The 22,514-nt window shown below is 39.8% G+C and overlaps 1 protein-coding gene across 1 annotated transcript in view; it reads left to right on the plus strand.

The window, feature by feature from the left end:
• The first annotated feature begins 15,340 nt into the window (after positions 1-15,340).
• Positions 15,341-22,514, plus strand: part of KCTD8 (potassium channel tetramerization domain containing 8) — a 93,162-nt gene continuing 85,988 nt past the window's right edge. The window contains exon 1 of the mRNA XM_005490052.4: positions 15,341-16,255. Within this exon, the coding sequence (XP_005490109.1) occupies positions 15,412-16,255 (844 nt within the window). The 5' untranslated portion in view covers positions 15,341-15,411. The remainder of the gene's footprint in view (positions 16,256-22,514) is intronic.

Below are 22,514 nucleotides of genomic sequence, written 5' to 3' on the forward strand. Positions count from 1 at the left end.
GCATCTGCAAGAACGGGAAGATGGGGCAGAAATGAAGTTAAAACAGCGTTTAAGAAAATTATTTTCTTATTTACTGTAACAAAGGAAAAACACACTGGGAAGCAGACTGAAGAAAAAATTGTAACCTTCAATGATAGCTGCACAAATTAAAACAAGTACCTGGACTTTAACTCTGATTTGGAATGAAAACAAAATTGTGATTGGAGAGGCTAAAAGTGACAGTTATAGCAAAGGGTTTAAATTGTCTGAAAGACAAATGCCTGAACTTTTGTTGTTGTCTGCCCTGACTTTATCATATAACATGAATGAAAACAACATAAGCACTGTAAAGATACTATATTAGTGCTGTCCATTTCTCAAAGCCATGTTGACTATAAATCCCCATACCAAAAATCCACATGGATCAAGCTATACTTTGGATGTGATTGGGGGTATATGAATCTCATTTAAACAGAACTCTGGCATGCAAACATTTCCTTCGTTTGTCTGAATGTGATATTCTGCTGCAGCTGCCCAAGAGCAGAAAGCATGAAAAGCATGTTACAAGTCATGCGAAAGTTTTGACATTGTGGGCAATGGAACTTCATGAATTCCTATGAGATTTCTGTCTTGTACTAGTGAACCATCTGACTGTTGAAGTCAAAGAACTCAGAAGTGATCAAAATAATCCAAGAGACAAAGAAAGTAGAAAACTCTCCTCTCCTTCCTTGAAATTTTGCATGCCTCACTGTTTAGTAAAATACCAGAAAGGGCAATCCCAAAGAGCATCAAAAGGTATCTGAGAAGGCTTTTAGCCTTTCTGAATTCATATGTCATCAAGTTATCAGTCTGTACTAAGAAAAGAGAAACTTATTTTCTTCTTCTGGGACAACCGTCCTTTCCATGCAGGTGCAAAAGGAAGTGGGGAGACAGAGGAAGGATTTCCCCTTCTTACAACAACTTACTCCAATTTTTTAAGACAAGGAATTTTCACCTGTTGCTTCTAAGGAATGTCTCCTGACACTTCATAGAAAAGTGGAAGATCCCTGCAACTTAAGGAAGAGAAGACAGGAAGGGAGTAAGGCAAGGAGTAACAGCAGATAAAGTTGCAGAATGGGAGAACAGGAAAGGCAGATATCAGAGGAAATGCAGAAAGAATCTTGCACATTATTTCACATATCCTCCTGTTGTGTTACCATCTTACACCATTCAGTCATCACTTGATTGATGAATTTTATAATTGAACTTGACTGATAAATTGATATTTACCAATCTTTTAAGAATGTATGCAGGATCTGTTCTTAGGACAAAATATATTCAGTTCATATTATAATCTTTAAGTGACGTTTGGATTTTAATTGGTTTGTCCACTCTTTTGTACAGTACAACATATGTACAATAATTGAAATTTTCCTTTTAAAGTGTTTATGAGAAACAGTATTCTAAACTAGGAAAAATGAAAAAAAAAAGAATAAATGATCAGAAAGAGGAAATGTAAAATGAAGTAATTTAACACCAAGTCTGGGAGACAACTTTTATCTAAAATACAGATTTATTGACTGATATTAAGCCCCATGTTAAATTTATTATGATGCACAGAAAGCAAACTTTTTGCAGACTTTACAGTTGTGGTCCTCCTATTAGAATGGCTGGTCCACAATTGTTGGTAAGTGACTAGACACTAAGTAAATTAAGTTTTTAATTTTTATGAAACCTTTTCCCTGTACTATCTTAAAATATTCGAAAATGTAGAAAACTTTGGTGAAATTACAATAATATCTAAATACAATGAAGACAGTTTTGCTTCCTGTATTTCCTAAAAATACAATGTACGAGTCCATCTTCCTATTCTTGTTGTATAGTCCATAACATTGGACTATACAACAAGAATAAGGAAGATGGACTCGTACATTGTATTTTTATCTGATTTTCTAGATCTTCATTTAATGAGATGTGCTAAATAAATTGGACTGAAAATGGCATTTTTTCTGTTTATGTGTTGGACTTCCATTTTGAAGAAGAACCTGTGGATTGGCATGGTGTTCGTTTTTGTTTTCTTTTTCCAAATGGTATTGTAAAAGGAGATCAGGCAAACTGGGTCAGTTAGGACTTTGAAGTTAAGTACCCCAGGAAGTGCAGCACTTTATTTTCACTTAATAGCCCTTTGGATCTGTATAAAATATCCCTACTTAGTGACATGATGATGTTTTAGATGTCTTACCTTGACAGTATTCCAGACTACGCTTAAACTAATCCTGAGCCTGTGTTTGTAGTTTTCAAAGCCAGTGCAGTTGGGTTTTGTAATTAGGCCTTCCAAGGCAGCAGGAAGCTGGAGCTTTGGCTCCTCAGTTAGCAGCTGTGCACCCAGCTGGGCGTGTTTGTTATAAATGAGGACAACTCCTCCAATTTCCATTCTCGGCATGATCCTGCTTGGCTTCAGTCTCTGTTTCTGGACCTCACTGAAGATAAACATTAAAGGCAGTCTCATTGTTGTCTCTAAAAGATTTGGTTGACATAATGTCCCATAATGATATATTTCTAATCAGGCTATTTGGTATTATCAAACAAAATTTTAAAATATGAATCATAACTTGTCATTTGAATATAAATGTAACCTTATTCAGACAAGTCTCTGTATAAAAAGTCTATGCAGTTTAGCAACTGAATATGAAATTCAGTATCTGTCTAAAGCATGCAGGTGATAACAAAACAATGGGACATGGTTGACCTATGGAGAAAGCATTTCATTGCTCATTTGAAGAAAATAATTGCTTGTATTTCAATCTCATTATAAAAACTGGAAAATGTGCTCTATGACATTATTCACAAAATGCACAGCTTTTATTGTCTCACACCTAATTTGCAATGTTTAAGTGAGATTTAAGGAATACACAGGCCCAGTACTGGTTTTTAATATGGGACTTTCATCATTAATAGCTATAGATCAGATATTAACCTCTATTTAAAAAAAAAGGTTATTAAAAAAACCTAAATTTAAAATTAGTTTTTCCTAAATTCTCTGGAGTAAGTTTTTATAGAACTGGAGGTTTTTGTTTCAGGTGATATTTTTACATGTATAAAACTGAGTCCTTTCCATTCTCCTTTCTGTTTAATTCTCCAACATGCAATCTTTCCCTCTGCACCTTCTAGCACTTTCACTGGTTTTTTTTTTTGCATGATTCATTTAGCTTTTTGTATCACATATTTCATCCAAGTGTAACAAATCCCCTCAAGCCAGCATTGGTCTAGAAAAGGCTGAGGATGGGAAAGCAAGTCATTTCATATCAGGTTAGAGATTTTAGATTATTGCTCTGCATTATAATAACATTGAATTTGTCTACTTAGATTTATTTTCTTTTAAATTCAAATTCTAGTTGAGATAACTCTAGATTTCTCAGGCAAAATTTCATCAGGGTAAACGAGAATTTTGCAGCTGATTTCAGGGAAGCTAGGTTTTTACTAGATTTCTTTGCTTTTTAAGTTTCTAAGATTTAAATTTCTGTTCTCTTGATCTAATTTGCTGCATTCTCCTTTTTGGTTTCTACACAGTTAAGTCATATAGATCTGTGGAATACAAAGGTGCTTTCTTCAAGGTGACTTCCATACTATTGAAAGCAATTACTGTCTTCCCTACAAATATACCTCCCAATGATCAGGTAGTCTCAATCAATTATTTAGGAAGTTTTCCTACTCATCAGTATGAAAATATATTGGTGTATTGCTCTGTTAGGAATATATCTGGTCCAACACATAATTTATTGCCTCTCCTCAAGAGTCAGCTCTGGCTAGTGCCCATTAAGTTGTATGTTCTGAGACCATTATCATCACTTAGGTAACACTAAACATAACAATAAGAAAACTAAACTGAAAAGCTTTCAAGAAAAAAAAAAAAAGGTCTTTTGTTTCTACCTCTTTCCAAGTAAAAGAGTTTAAAAGAGTTTAAAGGTGTTGATGCTTCAGATACAGTTGTTAAAATAGTGTTGTGTGCTCCTAGGCAGGATGCTCTCAATACTGATAATGTGACTTTAGCACTATCATCAAATTTTCTTTTAATGCAGTAAAAATTCTTGGATGGCAGCCAGCTTCTTTACCTCATAGAAAAACAGCCTCCATGATTACCTATGTAGTAGAAGCCTAATAATATCTTACAACATAGTGCCTAAAAGATGAGTAAATTGGCTGAGAACACACCCTCCGCACATGCAGAGTTTGGTCCCACTCACTGCTTGTTTGGCATTATTGATGAAGATGAGATTTTTCTCCCAGAGATAAACATGGCTCCATAGGCCAAATTCTTCTGTGATTTACATGCAATGCAGACTCTCTGGGCTAAGTAATTAGAATATGCTCCTCTACCCTATCGTGCCTTAGAAAAATTCCCTTTTTCTATAATACATCTCAGAAATTAGATATATTTTACTTTGGAATGGTGACGTTGCTTTTGTGCATGCAAACAAAACCTGTCATCAGCCAGGCAGATACAAATTAAATCAAGAAAAAGCAGGTAAGTATTCATGTAGGTCATTATTCATGTAGGTCACAGTCTGAAAAAAGAAAAAATTGTACTGAATTTTTTTTTCTGCCTTGGTCCCCATTCAGTTACTGCAACAGAACTGAGGGTCTTACTTGATAATTTTTCATTACAAAAAGCTCTGAGATTATAAAAGTGGGTGACTGGTGTAAGGAAGACAGATCTTATACTCAGCTAAAGTGGTGATTTAAAACTTTTTTGATCAGCATCACATGCAAGGAGTTATGTCCTAATCTTAAGTAAACTTCAAAACTTCAACCCCATAGCACAGTAATTTTGCTGTGTTGACGGCAGGAGCTGAGAGAACACAGGCTGTCAATGACAAGTCTAAGATGCATTTGCAACACACAAAAAGAATAAATAAATTAGGTATTAAAAAATAAGACTTCAGAAATATGATCCTTCAAATGCCAATTTCCAGTGGGTGGAAAAATGAGCAACACCTGTAATATTTCATGATTTATAACATGAAGTGCACTTTATAAAACTGGAACCAATGTTAAGACAACATTTTTTAGTCAAATCTAAAATTAGTTGGCCATGTTATTAATTCTGTGTTAATGCTTTATTAGTGCTGGTATTAATATTACACTTATGTGTAATTACACTTCTACTACACTACTTGAAACACTAAGTACCTTTAGTATGTTCAATAATAGAAATATTTTTGTATTCCCTGGTACCTCAAGCCATTGGATTTTAATTATTAGTTCCAGAAACACATTGGTTTGATGCTTATTAGGACTCATCTCCGTTTTACCTCAAATTTTTCTTTTCATTTCATCTTTATGCTTGACATCTTCCATGCTTTCTTCATATTTGTGGGATTTGTAATTCTCAGCAGTATTTGTGCTAAAATTATTTTGAATCTTATGATGTAGGAAAATAGTGGCTGTGTTTTAATGCCATATATATACTACCAGCTTCATTTCTTCCACTTGAGTCTCTCAAAGCTATGACTAGGTTAAGAAAATCTCTCATTACTCCTACAGCTCTCTTGACCTTTCCATATGCCTTTTAATTTACTCAGTCATTTCACACTTGAGCTCTTGTTTAGGGAGAAGGTAAAATATAGCATATTGGTATAGCCAGTTTATTCTCTGAGACCAATTCAGATTCAATGCTGAATGACACTGCAGCCTTAGGAATGACCAGGTCACGATTGTTTTTCGCTCAAGTAACAAGCAAGCCAATGACTATGTGAAAACCAGCCATGAGAGAGAATATAAGGGATAAGGGAATGTTTTAACTCCTCTCTGCCTTTTCTCATAGCATGGATTGGACCAGCTGGAAGGAAAACCCAAACTTTTCCTCTTCACACAGCATTTTCTGGCTCATTTAAGTTGGTATTACAACATTTTTTTACGTTCTCCTTTGCCCCAAAGTGAAAAGAAATTAAGTGGTCTCATTCCTGATGGCTGCTGCTCATAAGGAAGGCAAAGGTTTCCCATTTCACAAACTTTTCATTTCACATTTCTGCTGATTTCATCTAATCTGAGACTGTTATTTTTAATAGCCCAGATAATGTAATCTTCAAGCCAGATTTAAGTTGTGGCCATAATAGCCTACTTCTCCTCATATGACTAGCTCTTTCACCCTCCCATCTACTTGGTTAAACATATTTCCATTTTTATATATTCATTTTAACATCCTTTTATAACTGAGCTTACATTATTGTATATTAATGTCTATCAATTTCCCATTAATCTGTCATATAGCACATTTCCACCACAAAAAACCCACCCAATCCCTTGCTTACATTTACTCTTTTTGTTTTCATCCTCTCTACGTATGTACTTGTTAGAGAGGCCACATTAAGGTAAGACTACAGTTTGCTTGAATAGAGTCATCTGACTATAAGACATTCTTCTAATATTACAATACCCAAGAAATTGAGTTACTGATGCACTCAGATCATTTCTAGAAGTCTTTCCTCCCCATTTGATATATTAAATGAGAAGGGGTTAGCAGCTATTGAGAGTTTCACAAGAGACAGGGAGTTTGAATCACATGGAATGGTTTGGGCTGGAAGAGACCTCCAAGATCATTTATTTCCTCGTAAGTCAGTCAAGGTCCCTTCCCTCCAGCGTGTCGACTGCATGCTCAGCTTGGTGCTCCCAGCAGCCTTGCTGAGGGTGCACTCAGCCCCACTGTCCATGTAACCAACAATGTTAGGCAGTGCTGGTCTCAGTACTGTCTCCTGAGGAACACCACATCACTGGCTTCCACTTGGACTTTGAACCTTTCACCACAACTCCTTGAGCATGACCACCCAACCAATTCCTCATCAGTCAAGTGGTCCACCCTCCAAATCCACAGATCTCCAGTTTAAAGGCAGGAATGTTGTGCAGGACAGTGTCAAATGCTTGGCACAAGTCCGGGCAGACGATGCCAGTTGCCCTTTCCTTATCCACCAACACTGTCACCCTGCTGCAGGAGGCCATGCCATCAGATTTGTCAGGAACCATTTGCCCTTACTGAAGCCATGTTGGCTGTGGCCAATCTCCTCATCATTTTCCAAGTGCCTTAGCACAGGTTCCAGAAGGATCTGCTCCTTGATCTTGCAGGCCTTGAGAGGGTGTCGCACTCTCTGTCTGTAACCAGCTGGAATGCATGCAGCTCCCCTTGGGAATGGAAGAGGGGCCAGGCAAAAGTCTATGGGTTGGATATGAGGATCCAGGATGAAGTACAGGGCAGGGACAGGTGACTTCATAGTGGGAGTCTGCTAGAGGTGCCTGGGCCAAGACTGCTGCCCAGGAAAAGGGGGGAAGCAAGGACAGGTAGCCTTGGAGGGACACAGACAGACTGTCCTACCAGCCAGCAATGAGGCTAGGAAAGGTAACGCCCTGGCAGAATTAAATGAGACCAGGGCATCAAGGGCAACAGAAAAGTTTCTAGACTTATGTCAGTGGTAAAAGTGAGATTAGAGATCCATCACTACAATGATGGGTCTTAGTCACTGTTTCAGCCCTGACAGTTCCTCCTTGTTCTTACACCCAGGGCAGCATCACCCCAAGCTGGTCCTTCCAGTACCTGCATCATCCCTGACACCCTTTGGAAAACTCCCCACTGCCCTTTCCTTTGCAGCAGGTGCCAGGAGAACCAGTGCCTATGACCAGAAATTTGACTGTGCCAGGAACACTGTAGTTCTGTATCTACATATGGTGCTCTAATTCAGAGAAACCAGGAATATGAGACTGGGCTAGAAATCAAATTTATTATTTCATTATTTCCTAGAAACACCTTGAAACAAATTAAGGCTGCTTTGTTGAGGCTGTTGTTTGGTTCAGGTTTTTCTTTTTTTTCTTTTTTTTTTTTTTTTGTCCTTTTGTTTCTAGCAATAAAGTATGAGGGTCAGAAATCCCCTCTTCTGAAACTGACCTCCTTCCTGTCCTCAGCATAAATGTATCTAGGATCAGTTTCAACTTATTTGGCCGTGGGCCAGCCTGGCCATTCAGGATTTCAGAACTCATACCGTAGGTCATGTACAGTAATTGTACTCCTCTCGGCTTTCACTTTGTGCAACCAAGTATGACAAGCTTCTGTAGTTTTGACTTCTTTCCTTTTAAGATATAGTTATACTCTTTAAAAAAGTGTGCCAATTACAACACAGAACAGTCTCAAACTATCAACATGACCACAAGGGAAAATAATGTGCTACAGCATTCAAACCAAAATGTCTTTAACTGTGTTATGTGTCTATTTTTTGTCTATTTTCCTGACTTTTTTTATTGTCTTCTAAAGTGTGGGAGGCAGACACCTCTATGAATTTTACTTTCTTATTTTTTCCTTATGGTCTAATACTATTTTGATAGTGATAACAATTTGGTTGGCTGTAAAATCAAATGCACATTGTTATTAGTATTACTGACTATTTTATTCTCCTCTGTTAATTTACTGTGCTATTCTTTGGAGCTTTGTCACTTCCATACTTTTTTTCTTTAAAGCTATCATTAATTTATCATTGTAACACCTTCTGCTGCTTTCTTTTGTGAATGCGGCCTCCTGCATGACAGAGAAATTCTATATTTGTACTCTGATTTGGTTTTACAATGGAACATCAGGAAGAAGATAAGTACAAAAGAAAGAATAAAAATATATGGAAATTACAAACAAATAATCATATTTCATTATGCTGTTTTGCCTCTTGTGAAGGACATGAGTAGACAGTAAGCTCTAAAACATTATGAATTATTGTTTTAAGCTTTACTAACAAAACATCAGTATAACTAACAGAGAAGCAAAGAGTTAGCATAATCTCTGATCCTGCATTGCATGTGCATACTTTTTACATTAATCAGTACTCTCATCATAAGCAATAGGGCTCTTCAGATACTGCAAAACTGCTTGTATGTCCAGTGTCAAAATAGTACCCCCTGTTTAGGCACCTCAGTCATATTAAATTTTGTGAATAGGGAAAGGTTTTTGAATATTCTGTTCTAGATGTTGCCCTGAGTGTTTTGCATAATCAGAGCCTTGACTGACATGTCTTCTTCCTTTTTCACTTACCTAACAGAAACATTGACATAGAACATGGCAAATTAGGATATTACCAAAACAATGACTTTTCTTGGTTTTGTGCATGTAGAAACTCAAGCATAATTTTAAACTGGAAAAACATTGTGCATTATATTTTCTTTGAAATCTTCTCCCTTAATGAAGAAGGAAAAGATTGTTATGATCATCTATTCCAAAATTAGATAACCTAGAGCAAACAGGAAAAATCTGTACTGAATTTAGAGAAGCCATAATTTGCACTACTGTAGGGAGTTCCTGAAATAAACACTCTGCATTCATTTCTGCATGCTAGACTGTAGATTCATACCCACTCAGACACTAAGTGCCTACTTGTCAGAACTCCTGAACACTGCAAACACAAGCTGAAACCAAAAGGAGCTGTGATTGTGCAGACTCTATCAAAACACAGAAAAATCAAAATCTTTATTCACAAAACTGTTAGACTGTAACTGCTCCAGCACAAGTGTGTACCACTACATCTGTGTCCTCACTACCTGAGATTTCTGTATTTCATTCAATTTAGGTTCATAATGAAGTGGCAGCAAAAGAATATGAGATACCCTGTTCTGATGACAGCAAAAAGGTGTGTAATTGCATTAAAACTGTTGCTATAGCAAGTGTCCACATTAAATGTCTTAATATTGAGGAAGTATTAATGAAATACAGCCTAACTTCACTATAAGGAAACCATATGATACCATATATATATATATTCTGCCAAGCTGTTCATTTCAGCAGGCTCTGGTAAATTGCTGCTTGAGAATAAGGAAGAAATGAGCAGCTGAGCAGAACATCAATAAGCAGTACTTCTGTGGAAATGACTTCACACTGATCAACATTTAAAAGATGTTTTTTCAAAAAGATAAATGAATGAAGAAGGAAAAAAATAGTACATTCAAATGCTAAATACAGCCTACACTGAGAAAAGTGAGAAAAATGTCATTGTCATACTTGGAATACACTTGCATAACTGTTCAGGCTATTAGGTCTAATTAACAGCAAGTGAACAGATTCTTGCTATGGGGGTGTTTATAGGCAGAATATGTTAAATGCAGAATTTGACACATTGAAGTTAGAATTTAGTCAGATTTTGGCTAGTGTAAATTTACACAGAAGACAAATTTCTGCTCTGAAAAGGAACTATGAACGGAATATTTTTGGAATGCTAATTCTGAGTGCTAATCTTAATGATGAAAAAATTTGTGCACTTTTCATGGAATAAATCAAATAATATAAAATATCAAGTTATTCTTATATATGTACGGGTAAAAAAATACAGTTGAAATATTCTAACAAAGGTTTCTAATTCCTGGGGTTGTTCTTTCTTTTAGTTTCACTTTGGTATTGTTAGCAGGGAATACTAGTTAGTTAGTAGGGAATACCCCAAACTGCTACAATATATGAAAGCACAGGCATAATTTTAGCTTTCATGAGTGAAAAGTGACTCTCAACCTGAGGAACTTGTCAGGTAAAGGTAATGCAGCTGTTGGCATGAATAATTCAAACAAATCACTTCAGCCACAGTACGAAAGAGCTGACTTCACAGTGGTAACCTCTGTAAATACTGTCAGAAAACAGATAAATTAACTATTAGTGAGTAAAACTTCCAGTCCTTGGGAAGCAAAAGTTGCTAAATTCTTTCTTGACTAACCTGGCTTACAAAACTTCTCACCAGGTCTTTTTTTTTTCCCTGAGAATTCATCATTTTCAAAACCTTAATAACTGCTTGCTATGTTTCAAATGCAACTTAAATTAGAGCTATAAATAACTACAGACTGTAAAGAAAGTTCCCAGATTCCCAGAATCAGGCCTACAGGCTAATTTCTTCTGATTAAAGGCCCAGTATTGCAACTAAATAATCTATAGTCCTAACCCAAATGTATACAATGTTGTTTAGGTCCTGAATGTACAAATTTCCACAGCATATCTACATGTATGAGTGCTTCTCTTTAACTCTGATAATTAACTACATACAGTTCTAATATAAATACAATGTAAATACAAACATTTCCATTTCTAAATTCTTGTCATTCGAATAATTTCAGAATAATGAAACGTTACATATAAATACATGTAAGGTTTAAAAAGGATGAATCTTGGGACTGGAAGGAAAATGTGCTGAATGAGCTAATAAGGAACAAACAACATATGTATTGAAGTGTTGACTGGTAGGTGGATGGAAAACAGACAAGCTCAAAGTCTTTAGAAAAATCAGTACTTTGGAATGATGTTTTGTTGCTAACAGAGAAGCAAGTAAGACCTTAACAGGAAGAATTCTTAACAGGAAAATATTAATATCTGTGAAAATGACAGCAATGACAACCAAAATGAAAGAAGAAATTGTGAAAGTGGCCAAGACTTGTAGGCTTACTGGGCCAGAGTACAACAGTGTTGGAGATATGATTCTGCTGGCAGTTTTTCACATTCCTGTCTACAATTTTAATATATTTTTTTGTGCTGATGACTGTTTGAAAGACAACTTAATGATCTTAAATGCTTATTAGGTGATTTCTGTAATTATTGCAGACCTGTTCAGAGTAATCATCTGGAACTTCTTTTACAGGAACTCTTCTTTCCTGATTGTGCAGCTCAGGACAAAGAATTTTCTCCTTAATAGAAAAGTTCACTTAATTTATTCCCTTGCTGGGATAACAATTTTTATCATTCTCTCTCTAAGGGAGTATCTGTTCTTTTACTACACATTATCCTTTACTTGGTTGTTCATTTTCATAGAGAAGTAAGATTTTGTTTTGCAATTTGATTTGAAAAGTGGTTATGTATTCTTTATTTCATGTTATCCAATCACCTTGTATTTTATTAGTGAATGATTTTTCTTTTTTTAATCATACTCAAGAGTGTCTTTAAAACAAGTCTCTCATGAAGAAAACTCTCACTTTCACCTCTCTCCTTCTCAGAAACGCTGTTTTATTTAACAATTTTACCAAATACAGTTTCACAAAAGATTAGTGTAGCATTTTTATATGTAAAAAATTTACCTTTACCAGGGTAAATCAGTTCAAAACCTGGCTGAGCAGTAAGCCAAATAAATGTATTAATTCCTGACATCCTAATTTCCATTTTAGAACTGTCTGAGCAGCAGTAAATGCAAACTTTTATCTACATGAATGTTTCATTAGAATGACCTGGTTGATCGACATGATGTGGTCCAGATGATCTTCCTGAACCTCTTTTCTGTTTTTCCCCTCTCTCAGCATGATCCTCTCAGGTTAGTTGAGATTCATCATGCAGACTGGTGAAACCAGCACACCAACTGGCTCCAGGGCAGGAAGGACTACAGTGAAAAGAAGATTTTTATCTGAGGAATTTATCCTGACTGTGCCCCTCCAGGCTACTTCCAAAAGGATTGTTGTTCCTGCTTGCAGATGTGCCTACCTAAGGGAATCTCCAACTAACAAGAATTCCTCAGCCCAATCTCAAAACAGTCCTGACAGATAAAGAAACAGACCATGACAGATTTTCACCTGCATTTTTCTTCTTTGCTTTAAGCATCAGAAACCACTACATGTCTGAAGTTTAAGGATATTTACTTGTGTACTTAAAGATTTGCTTTTTTCCATTGTACTGCCCTTAGACTCCACTCAAACAGCACTGCAGGATGCTGCTACAGTACATAATGCAGACCTGTAAGAAGATGGCTCCTACTTCACAGAGTACAAACAAGTTCTCTCTGTCCATTCTCATGAAAAATTACCTTTGGAGTTTACATGGACTATTTGCATCAACTCAGACAAAGACATTGATGGGCCTAGCATATGCTTATTCATAGAAGAAACCATGAGCTGACCAAATAACAAACAGCATACAGGAGCTTAGTACAGAAGTGACTGTAACATTTGGTGTATGGATTTTTCAAGTGTCACAGTGGCTGTTGAGCCTAGAAAGAATGTAGCAGATTGTCCCTTCTTTCATTGATAATCCTGAGAAGAAACTTCTTACTTTCGTAAGTATTACATTAATATTTGTTTTATGCATGACTTCTGTGCAAACTGACAAACTCTGATAAATTCTGTGTGGCAAGTGATCTCACTCTATGTTGAAATATGTATTCTTAGATTACACATCCTTGCAAACACAAGTCACCAGAGAGAATGTTTAAGATACAGTTCTGCTGCAGCTGCAGGCTTCTGGAGAGGAAAACCAAATGCAATTATCCTCATGCTAATGGCACCACTCTGACCATAGAACAGTTCAGTGCTGCCCGTAAGTGTGGTGCTGCAGTGTCACAGCCATGCAGTACTCTGGAGTGGGTTGTGTTAGACGTGGCAAACTATTATTCTGTATTGCATAGAAGACAGTGGACAGGAAATCTGTCCTCTTAGAAATCAGCAGAAACATTTAATCTGAATCCTCAAGAGAAACAATGTCCCCTGCAGAAATGAACAAGACAATGAAAACTGACTTCTCTCATATCCCAAGGAATTAAACCTACAGAAACATACAGCAAAAATTGTCAATAAACAATGATGTCCTTCTTCCCTGCCCAGCAGTTTGAATGTTTTTTTCTGGCATTTAAGACCATTTCGAACAAAATAAACAAGGAAAGGGACAAATTTTTACTTTGTTTCTTACAGTTATTTCTTTTTTCAAAGCTATTAATCGGTCTCAGTTAAGTGGTTAAGAAGGGGCACTGCAGAAATCTTTCCTGAAATCTTTCCTGCACATTTGTTTGCATGCCCCTTAACTTCCACAAAATTGTTATGTGTGAAGCACAAAACATCTCATTTTCTAGGAGTCTTTTCTTAATTTAGCCATGTAAAAGCTAAAGGAGCTCTCTCTAAACAGAGATTTAGTGTTAGTCTATAGCAAATGAAGCGAGGAAAGTATCACCATGGACCGATTCCTTCCGCCCTGAAAGAGATATCTAAGACAGGTCAGATGAAGTGCTGAAGATGTGTATGTTACTGCTTTAAAGCAGAGAAGTCTTTACTAGTAGTTTAAAGACCCTGACCAAGCTTTGGATGACTGGTCATCCTGATCTCAGCACACTAGTGAGGAAGTGACAGCCTGCAGCTAACTACCTGCTGATGATTTTTACCCCCAGGCCTGAAGTCACTCTTGTTTTAATGAAGAACAAATTGGGCTCCTGCCTAGGTGGCACAATTAATGGTTGAACCCTCAACATTTAAAGGATTACCAAAAAAAAAAAAAAAAAAAAAAGCTAAAATGTTTCCATGTATGAAAGACCCAGCTTAACAGTCACTCTTAGGCCTGGCACTGGTAGTCAGAGAAACACAGTCAGGTTTAGGCCTTGGTTTTTGCTGGCAAATGCAATCGTACATCTCTCAGCCAATGCACGAGCACAAATCTGGGCTCTAATATATTCCAGCAGCACAGCCTGGAAACACATGCATCAGAAATCTGGAGGCAGGTGAGCTGTGGCTATCACTAGAAACAGATAAAAATTTAAAACTTTATCCTGCTTAAATATAGTAGAAATTTAGGTGCTTCACAGCCAAGAATCCAGACACTAATGTGTTCCTAATCAGTGTCTGTCATCTGGATCCTAAAGGCAGCTTTTTTTCTGCTCTGAATCACCCCAATTCCATCATCATCTAGAGAGCATGTTTAGATTCTCTGAAAATCAAGATCCAGTGTGCCTTGCCATAGTGAATCCTCACAACATCAAAAAGGGCATTTGTGTCCCATCAGGACCCATTAGATTTGTGCCACGAGCACAGGAGAACGCTGGTTTCCTTTGTGCCCTCTATTAAATGCCCTCTTCGCTCATATTAAAGGCATGCTGATAGAGGAAAGATGGGCAAAAACGCTGTCATGTGCATCCTGCTGGATGCTACTCTTGGAAGGACGACCATCATTCTAGCACGGCAAGTGCCGACCGGAGCGACAATGAAAGGCAGGCAGAGGCATTTGGGGGAGGCTGGGAGATTTTCAAGGGGGGGAAAAGAATTAATTTCAAACCGAAGGCAGCCAGCCGAAGCGAGGGGAGGAGCCCGGTATGGGCTTCGCTGTTCCCTGGGCCGAGCCCGGCGGCGCGGCAGCGCTTGGCAAAGTGGCAGCCGGCTCCGGGGCCGCTCGGCGCCGAGCCCAGCGCGGCTGCGGGCCCCGCGCCCCGCCGGCCGGAGCAGCCAGCCCCGGGCCGGGCCGTGCCGTGCCGTGCCGTGCCAGTGCCCAGCCGGGGCTGTCCCACCGCCCGGGCCGGGTCCTGCCCCGCGGCCGCGCCGGAGCAGCGGCTCCGTCCAGGCGCTTCCGGGCGCGCCGGGCGGCGGGGGAAGGAGGAGAAAAGGAGGAGGAGGAGGAAGGGAGGTGTGGGTGGAGGGGAGGGGAGGGGAGGGAAGGAGGGGTGGAGGGAGGCCGGCTTTTTTAGGAGGGAGACCCTCCTTCGCGGCCGCCCGCTTGCAGCCATGGCTTTGAAGGAGGCGGGCGGCAGCATCCTGCCCATCAGCGACATGGTGTCGGGGCCGTCGGGCTCGCCGTTCCCCGAGGTGGTGGAGCTGAACGTGGGGGGCCAGGTGTACGTGACGAGGCACTCCACGCTGCTCAGCGTCCCGGACAGCACGCTGGCCACCATGTTCTCCCCGTGCCGGGGCGGCCCCGCGGCGGCCCGCCAGCTGCCCAGGGACAGCCGGGCGCGCTTCTTCATCGACCGCGACGGCTTCCTCTTCAGGTACGTGCTGGATTATCTGCGGGACAAGCAGCTGGCGCTGCCCGAGCACTTCCCCGAGAAGGAGCGGCTCCTGCGGGAGGCCGAGTACTTCCAGCTAGGCGACCTGGTGAAGCTGCTGTCGCCCAAGGTCACCAAGCAGAGCTCTCTCAACGACGAGGGCTGCCAGAGCGACCTGGAGGATAGCAACTCGCAGGGCAGCAGCGACCGGCTTCAGCGGGCGGCGCTGGACAAGCGCTCGGGCTTCCTCACCGTGGGCTACCGCGGCTCCTACACCACGGTGCGGGACAACCAGGCGGACGCCAAGTTCCGCCGCGTCGCCCGCATCATGGTGTGCGGCAGGATTGCCCTGGCCAAGGAGGTCTTCGGAGAGACCCTCAACGAGAGCCGTGACCCCGACCGGCCCCCCGAGAAGTACACCTCCCGCTTCTACCTCAAATTCACCTACCTGGAGCAAGCCTTTGACCGGCTCTCCGAGGCGGGCTTCCACATGGTTGCTTGCAACTCCACGGGCACCGCCGCCTTCATCAACCAGTACAGGGACGACAAGATCTGGAGCAGCTACACAGAGTACATCTTCTTCAGTAAGTGCTGCCCGCGCCCCAGTGCCGTGCCCCTCGCCCTCGTCCCCGGCGGGTGCTCCTTAAGTTCAGCTGCACCCCCAGAGCACCCGCCGTCCCAAAGCAACATGTAGCTGGAGAGAAATGGGCGCTGCCCCGTCTCCCCTCACTGCGCTCTGTCACCGCCATAGTTCAAATTTCATTTTGTGCGCGGTGGGGGGCGGAACAGGACTGCCTAAATTGCCCCGTCCGGAGCGCGGCGTGGGAGCGTTTGCACACTCCGTGGGGCAGCGTGGGCTGATCCCGCTTCTCAGTGCCGAGGGGCAGCCCCCGCGTGTCGGGGTGTCCCGGGGGAAGGGTCGCTGGTCACGGGTCGGGGGGCTGTGACCTCGGGGGGGGTGTGGGGGTGTCCCTGCCCATCAGGGCGGGCGCGGTTGCGGTGTTCCCGGCAGCGAGGCGACGCAGAGATCCCCGAGCAAGGAAGGGCTTTAATATTTTATCTCTGCGTTTCCTTCAAGTGAGCGCACTGCGCCTCGGCACGGTCCCCGTGAGGGAAGGGGCAGCGAGGGCACAGCCAACTTTCCAAGGAGCGAGAAAGAGTCTGGCTCCAAGGTGGACGAAAATTGGAAAAGAGACATTAACCACTCCATAGCCATTACACAGCTCGTAAGCAACTTCGCTGGCTGGCTGTGGGTAGCCTTAGAGGTTTCGGGTCACTCGCAGATAGGAAAACCGAGCGATGACGAATGAGTTGCAATCTGGCAAAGTATGTAGTGCTATGTAGGGCACTGGCCGAACAGCGGGTTCGGGTCATGAAATTGCAGCTGGATCGAGAACACCATCCCCTGGCAGAGATTTGTCTTGGAAAGGCAGAGGCAGCCTTAAACATTACAGATGTGTTTGAGAGTCGAGCGAGCCGGCAGAAGAGAGATGTGTTCTGCATTCACTTCTCCCTTCTGCTGCCTCTGTGTGGTCTCACGCTCCCTGAGCGAAGAGGGATGGATTGGCAGAGCACCTGCCTGTCTCTGGTGAGGTGCGAGATGCAGCCTCTGACTAACTTCACTGGCTAGGCAGCTGAACAGCCGCAACTTGTTTGCCCTGCAAAACTGGACTTAGGCACGGTGTTTAACAAAGGAGGGAAATGTGAATGGTTTTCTGCTGGGAGGAGAAATTCATGAGTTTATACAGCTCTGTGTTGTGTAGGTGGTGACTTCCATTTGCTGAGCCGGCTTGAGAACTCAGATCAATCTTTGAAACTGGATTAAAACAGTTTTTGAAGATTAATTGCATAACCTATCACTGGTCATATTTCAATGGGATATGTGAAAACTGAGCTCTAGAGGAGCTTCATATTCTCCTGGGTGGAATTCTGTCAAGTATTTTACATGATTATTAAACCTTCTTTCTCAGAAAATTTGACATAATTTTCTAAATAATAAATTTCCTTGAAATAGTATGTACTGTTTGCTTATAAATAGATTTGTAGGTGCATAATTTTTTTCATGAGCATTTGTGATGCTCATAATGTTTTGGTTATTTTTTTGTGTGTGTATGTTACGATGAGGCTGCTGTGTAGAACAGTCCTCTAATTCACATCAGTGTTCCAAATTAATCCCCAGTGTAATACCTCTGATTTATTTGGAATAATGCCAGGGATGAACTGGATGTTGTATGTCATGATTTTTGTTTTGGTTTTGAGTCTTCAAGATTCTGATGTGAAAAGTAAATTTGTTAGTTAATTACTTAAATTTATATAGTTAACTGAAAATTTATGGTTTTGCTTAATTTTTCATGTGGGAGTTTTGTTTTGTTTTACTTATGAATGCAAAAATATGACTAAGGTAAAAATAGGCTGAAAAGGTGTTGGGCATATTTTAATTTTGGTTGCTTGTTATGCATTTAGAATCTTTTTTGTATAACGACTTTATACATTGTTTTATGATCAGATACATTTCTCTGAAATATAGCAAGATTGAAACAACACTAAAGAAAATCACCAAACTGGGAAGAGAAACATGTGAAACAATGTCTGAAGTAAATGCTTTAATTTTTTTCTTGTCTTTTTGTTTTTGGTCTTACTAGATGTCCAATTGAGGGAGACAGTTGATAAAACAACACTTTATTATAATAATAATTCTAATATGCCCTGTATGGATTGTGTGTGTGCTGCTGCCTTGCCTGACAGCTGCACAAGAATCCAGCAAAGGGAGAGTGAGCCTTGGAAGCCTTGTGCTCTGCACCAGGAGTGACAAGAGGGATCAGAGCTAAGAGCTCTCCAGCAGCCTTAGCCAGGGCCACGTTCCTTCCTTGCTCATGAGCAGAGCTTAATACGCAAGAAGAAGAGCAGTTGCTTTTCAATTCATTCTTTGCCAAATGTCCCCGTGAGCCCTGAAGAGGAAGCAGTTCTAGATGGGAAGTTGCTGATTTCAAGAGCTCTCATGTCCAGCCCTGGGTTGTGTTTTACAGGCGACAAAATATCAAGATGAAAGACTTTAGGGAGCCTATTCCAGTTTTGGACAGTGCTCAAGGCTTAATTTGGTGCTAGCAAAGAAGAAACCCAGTTTTATATCCCACTGGAAAAAGCTGTACCTGCATTTGCATTTGTTATTCACAGCATGAGCAGCTGCGACCAACAGCAACTGTATTATTTGTTGGTCTGTAAGTCCATAGCAGTCATGTAAACTTATTTTTCACCATTTCTCCTGAGGACTGTGGACAGTTCTGTTTCCTAGTAATGGTAGATAGTAAAGTGATTGGAAACATACATGAGGATATATTCATTCTCTTTGTTTTCTGGGGCCATAAGTAGCTGAATGAGTTTCTACCCAAGAGCTACTAAAGAAAGACAAAAGTTTTATCTGTGGCTTGTGAAGCATATTTCAGGTCTGTTTCTAGGATCTTTCAGACTTTGGTAGTTGAAATTATCATTTATCACTTTTCTAAAAAAAAGAAATTACTATATATTCTTAAACATTCTAGAAGATCAAACTCACCTGGGAAACTGCATATGCATTAAACTCATTTATGAACTGCTTAATATCTAGGGATAGATGCAGACTAATTCTGATTGAGGCACCAGAGGTTATTTGACACTGCTTACCAGGAAATAACGATTCAGCCTTTGGCAATGTGTCATGACAAATACAAAACCAAATTTCCTTCTTAGTATGTATAAATCCTATAAAAAGAAAAATTAAGTTCTTTGCCCCTAGTGGTGTTTGAGCTATCATGTATGCAATGACAGATTCATTTGTCTACACAGTTAGTACATGGCCCGAATTTAGCCTGTACCTTGCACTGGTGGCTCAGTTCTGGAAAGTGCTCATAGATCTGTTCCACATGTCCATTACAAATCCTGTCTCTGTCTCTTAATGGTCAGCTATAGGAGTAAACTTCTGTATGGTAGTGAAAGGCTCTATCAGAGAATACCACAAACTGGTTTTTTTTGGCTCCATGCTCCACTCTCACCTTATTACACATGAGGATGATTTGGGTCAGGTAACATGAGATACATAAGCAGTTTGGGAAGGATGCTCAAACTCTTCTGCTGCTTAGTTTCACACTGCCATAGAGGATGACAGATTAATTAATTACCTGTTGATTTACAGTAGGTCATGGCCATCACAAAAGTTGCCTCTTACTGGAGACAGGAGACCTTGCTCCTTCCTGTGGCTGCAAGCACTGTAACATCATCTGTTAGCTTACATCTTTGTGAGAAAAGGGTGAAATTTACATGTTTAAAGTTTTGGAGGGGATTTTTCTTGTGGTTCATGTTATCTCTCAGTACTGTTGTGTAATGCAAGATTGCCTGTGCATGCTATTACTAGTTTTTTTTTTCTTCTGTAGAATCTAATTAGTCCTAATGGATTTTGCTTTTAACATCTGCTATGCAATGTGACTTAGGGGTGTTGAGAGTATTGTGCTCAGCTGAAAGCTTACTGTGCTGAACTGACATCTTTATTGTAAGAAGAATACAGTAATATTTCCTGAAAATTTTGACATGCTTTCTATGTTGACACTCCTGTTTCATATATGAAAGTTTCTGTTTTCCTTTTCTCTTGTTTTTGTTTTATAACAGGTGACATTAGCATGGATTTATGGTGCTTATTTTCCACTTGAAGTCACAGCACTTTGCGATTACAGTGGATGCTGTGGAAATTGTCATAAACAAGTGATAATAATTTTGTAATCAGATGGGGAATAAGCGGTTGGAAGAAATGAATTTTTAGGAGGCAGTATGGTATTTTGAAAAAAAAAAAACAACCCAAACTCAAACAAAATGATAGCAGCAACCCCCCCCCCCCAAAAAAAAAAACCCACCCAACAACAACAATGAAACCTAACCAACATTGATTGTATCATTGCAGGTAAAATACCTTGAGGTGTTGTAAGTGCCAAATCCAGTTCTGCATCCCACTGGGGTAGTGAGGGGTTGGTGAGTTGGCACATAACCCTAAACTGTTCTTCCGAGGGCAGAGTGGTGTGAGAGCCATCCTGCACATGGTTACTGTGACTGTATCAAGCTCTTCTCCACCCATCACTGCACCTTTGGTGGAGTTTTTTTAATCTGGAATAAATATATGTAAGACCTTGAGGAGAAAAAGGAGACCAAGGAAGTTACATCTCTGTGACACATGGAGATAAACTGGGACAATTTACTTTGAACCTCAACCACAGCATCAAAGATTAAAGATTTTTAGTGAGGTGATGTGAAGAATTAAATCAGTATCACAAGCACAGTGTAAAAAAGCTTCAGATTTCTAACAGTTTCAAGAACTATAATGTTGTTTTTGACAGGACTATTGAGCAAAGCCCTTTAAAGAGAGATTTTGTAGGCAGTCCTTTGACTTTGGAAAACTGGTGCAGAACTTTAGGATGTTCTGTTTTATAATTTCAGTTCAACTCTTAATACAGCTTAAAATTAAGTAAATAATAGAGTGCTTCTTATCTTGTCATTCTTCCAAAAATATATGTTCCTGAATGTAAAGGGATGAATCAAAGTGTGCAGTCATAATTAATAATATAAGAATATTACTCATATGCTGCCACTTGATATAATGTGTGATAATCTAGTCTACTGAAACTGGTATTGTCATGTTAGTCATCATTTCAACCAATAGATTTTATCTCAGAATTATTTTCAAATATGAGATTAAAAAGAACTTTGAACAGATTTGATTTTCTAATAAAAAGTTAAAATAACCTGCATACCTCTACAGCTGATATAAAGAAATTGCTGCAGTGCAAAACTATGCCAGGAACCTCTTGATTTTTTTTTTACACTTCCTTCAAAATATGCATAACTCAATACAATGATTTGTGATCACATTTTATCCATTGTCTCCAGTTTCTGACCTTACTACAGTAAAAAATCATAGTTTAGTATTGTGGAGCCTTTTAAATATTTAGAGCTGAGTGATGAAAATGTTGTGTGGTATTTAAAAAATAGAATTAGAGATTAACTAAGAAAATCAACTATCCTGGATTTTATATACCAGGATCAATGCTAGATAAAGAATAAGCAAGAATTGATGGCAGCAGCTGTGTTTTCTGATGTCAGGAAATGGAAACACACTGGTTTTGATATTATCCCAGATTGGTATTTCTTGTGGATTACTTGGGGGGGAAAGGGACAGTGTTAGAAAAGCTGACTTTGCTGGATCTGTAATATTTTGCAGGAGAACCACTTCTTGGTGTCAGATCATTTCATAGATTTTCAAGGATTTATGACAGTAGTTGCTGGTAAATGTTTATTTTTTCACAGTAAGATGAGCAAATCATATTTTATTTTTTCTTTAGAGTCAACACGAAATTCTAGTTATCTGCTGTTCAAGCACAGAAATAATGCATACAAAAGCTTTCTTTTAATATTATTTCAGGCAGATGATTTAAAATTAAAACATTACTGCTAATAAAATATATTTTGCAATGTTTGCCTTCTCAGTATGATATGGCTGGTATTTCACTATGGCTGGCCTTCTCCTTTGCTGCAAATACCACATTTGTTACACTGTGGTGACAATTTGTGTGGAAACAAAAATTCACTGAGTTTTGCACTGCGAGGTTGTTCATTGATTGTCACATTATCCCTTTTCTTGCCATAGCTCCACACACCAAATTTTGTCCAGAAATTAAAAGCTGCTCAGGCAGCTCTCTCAGAGGTCAAAAGTAAGATCCTGTGGATGTGAGGAGGGAAGAGTATCAGGAAAGGTCCTTTTCTTGGTCCAGCTGAACACCAGCATGGCCTGGACAAAGCAGCCAGAAGCAATTGCTTGTGTTCTGG

Source organism: Zonotrichia albicollis, chromosome 5, assembly GCF_047830755.1.
Source record: "Zonotrichia albicollis isolate bZonAlb1 chromosome 5, bZonAlb1.hap1, whole genome shotgun sequence".
NCBI classification, from domain to species: domain Eukaryota; kingdom Metazoa; phylum Chordata; class Aves; order Passeriformes; family Passerellidae; genus Zonotrichia; species Zonotrichia albicollis.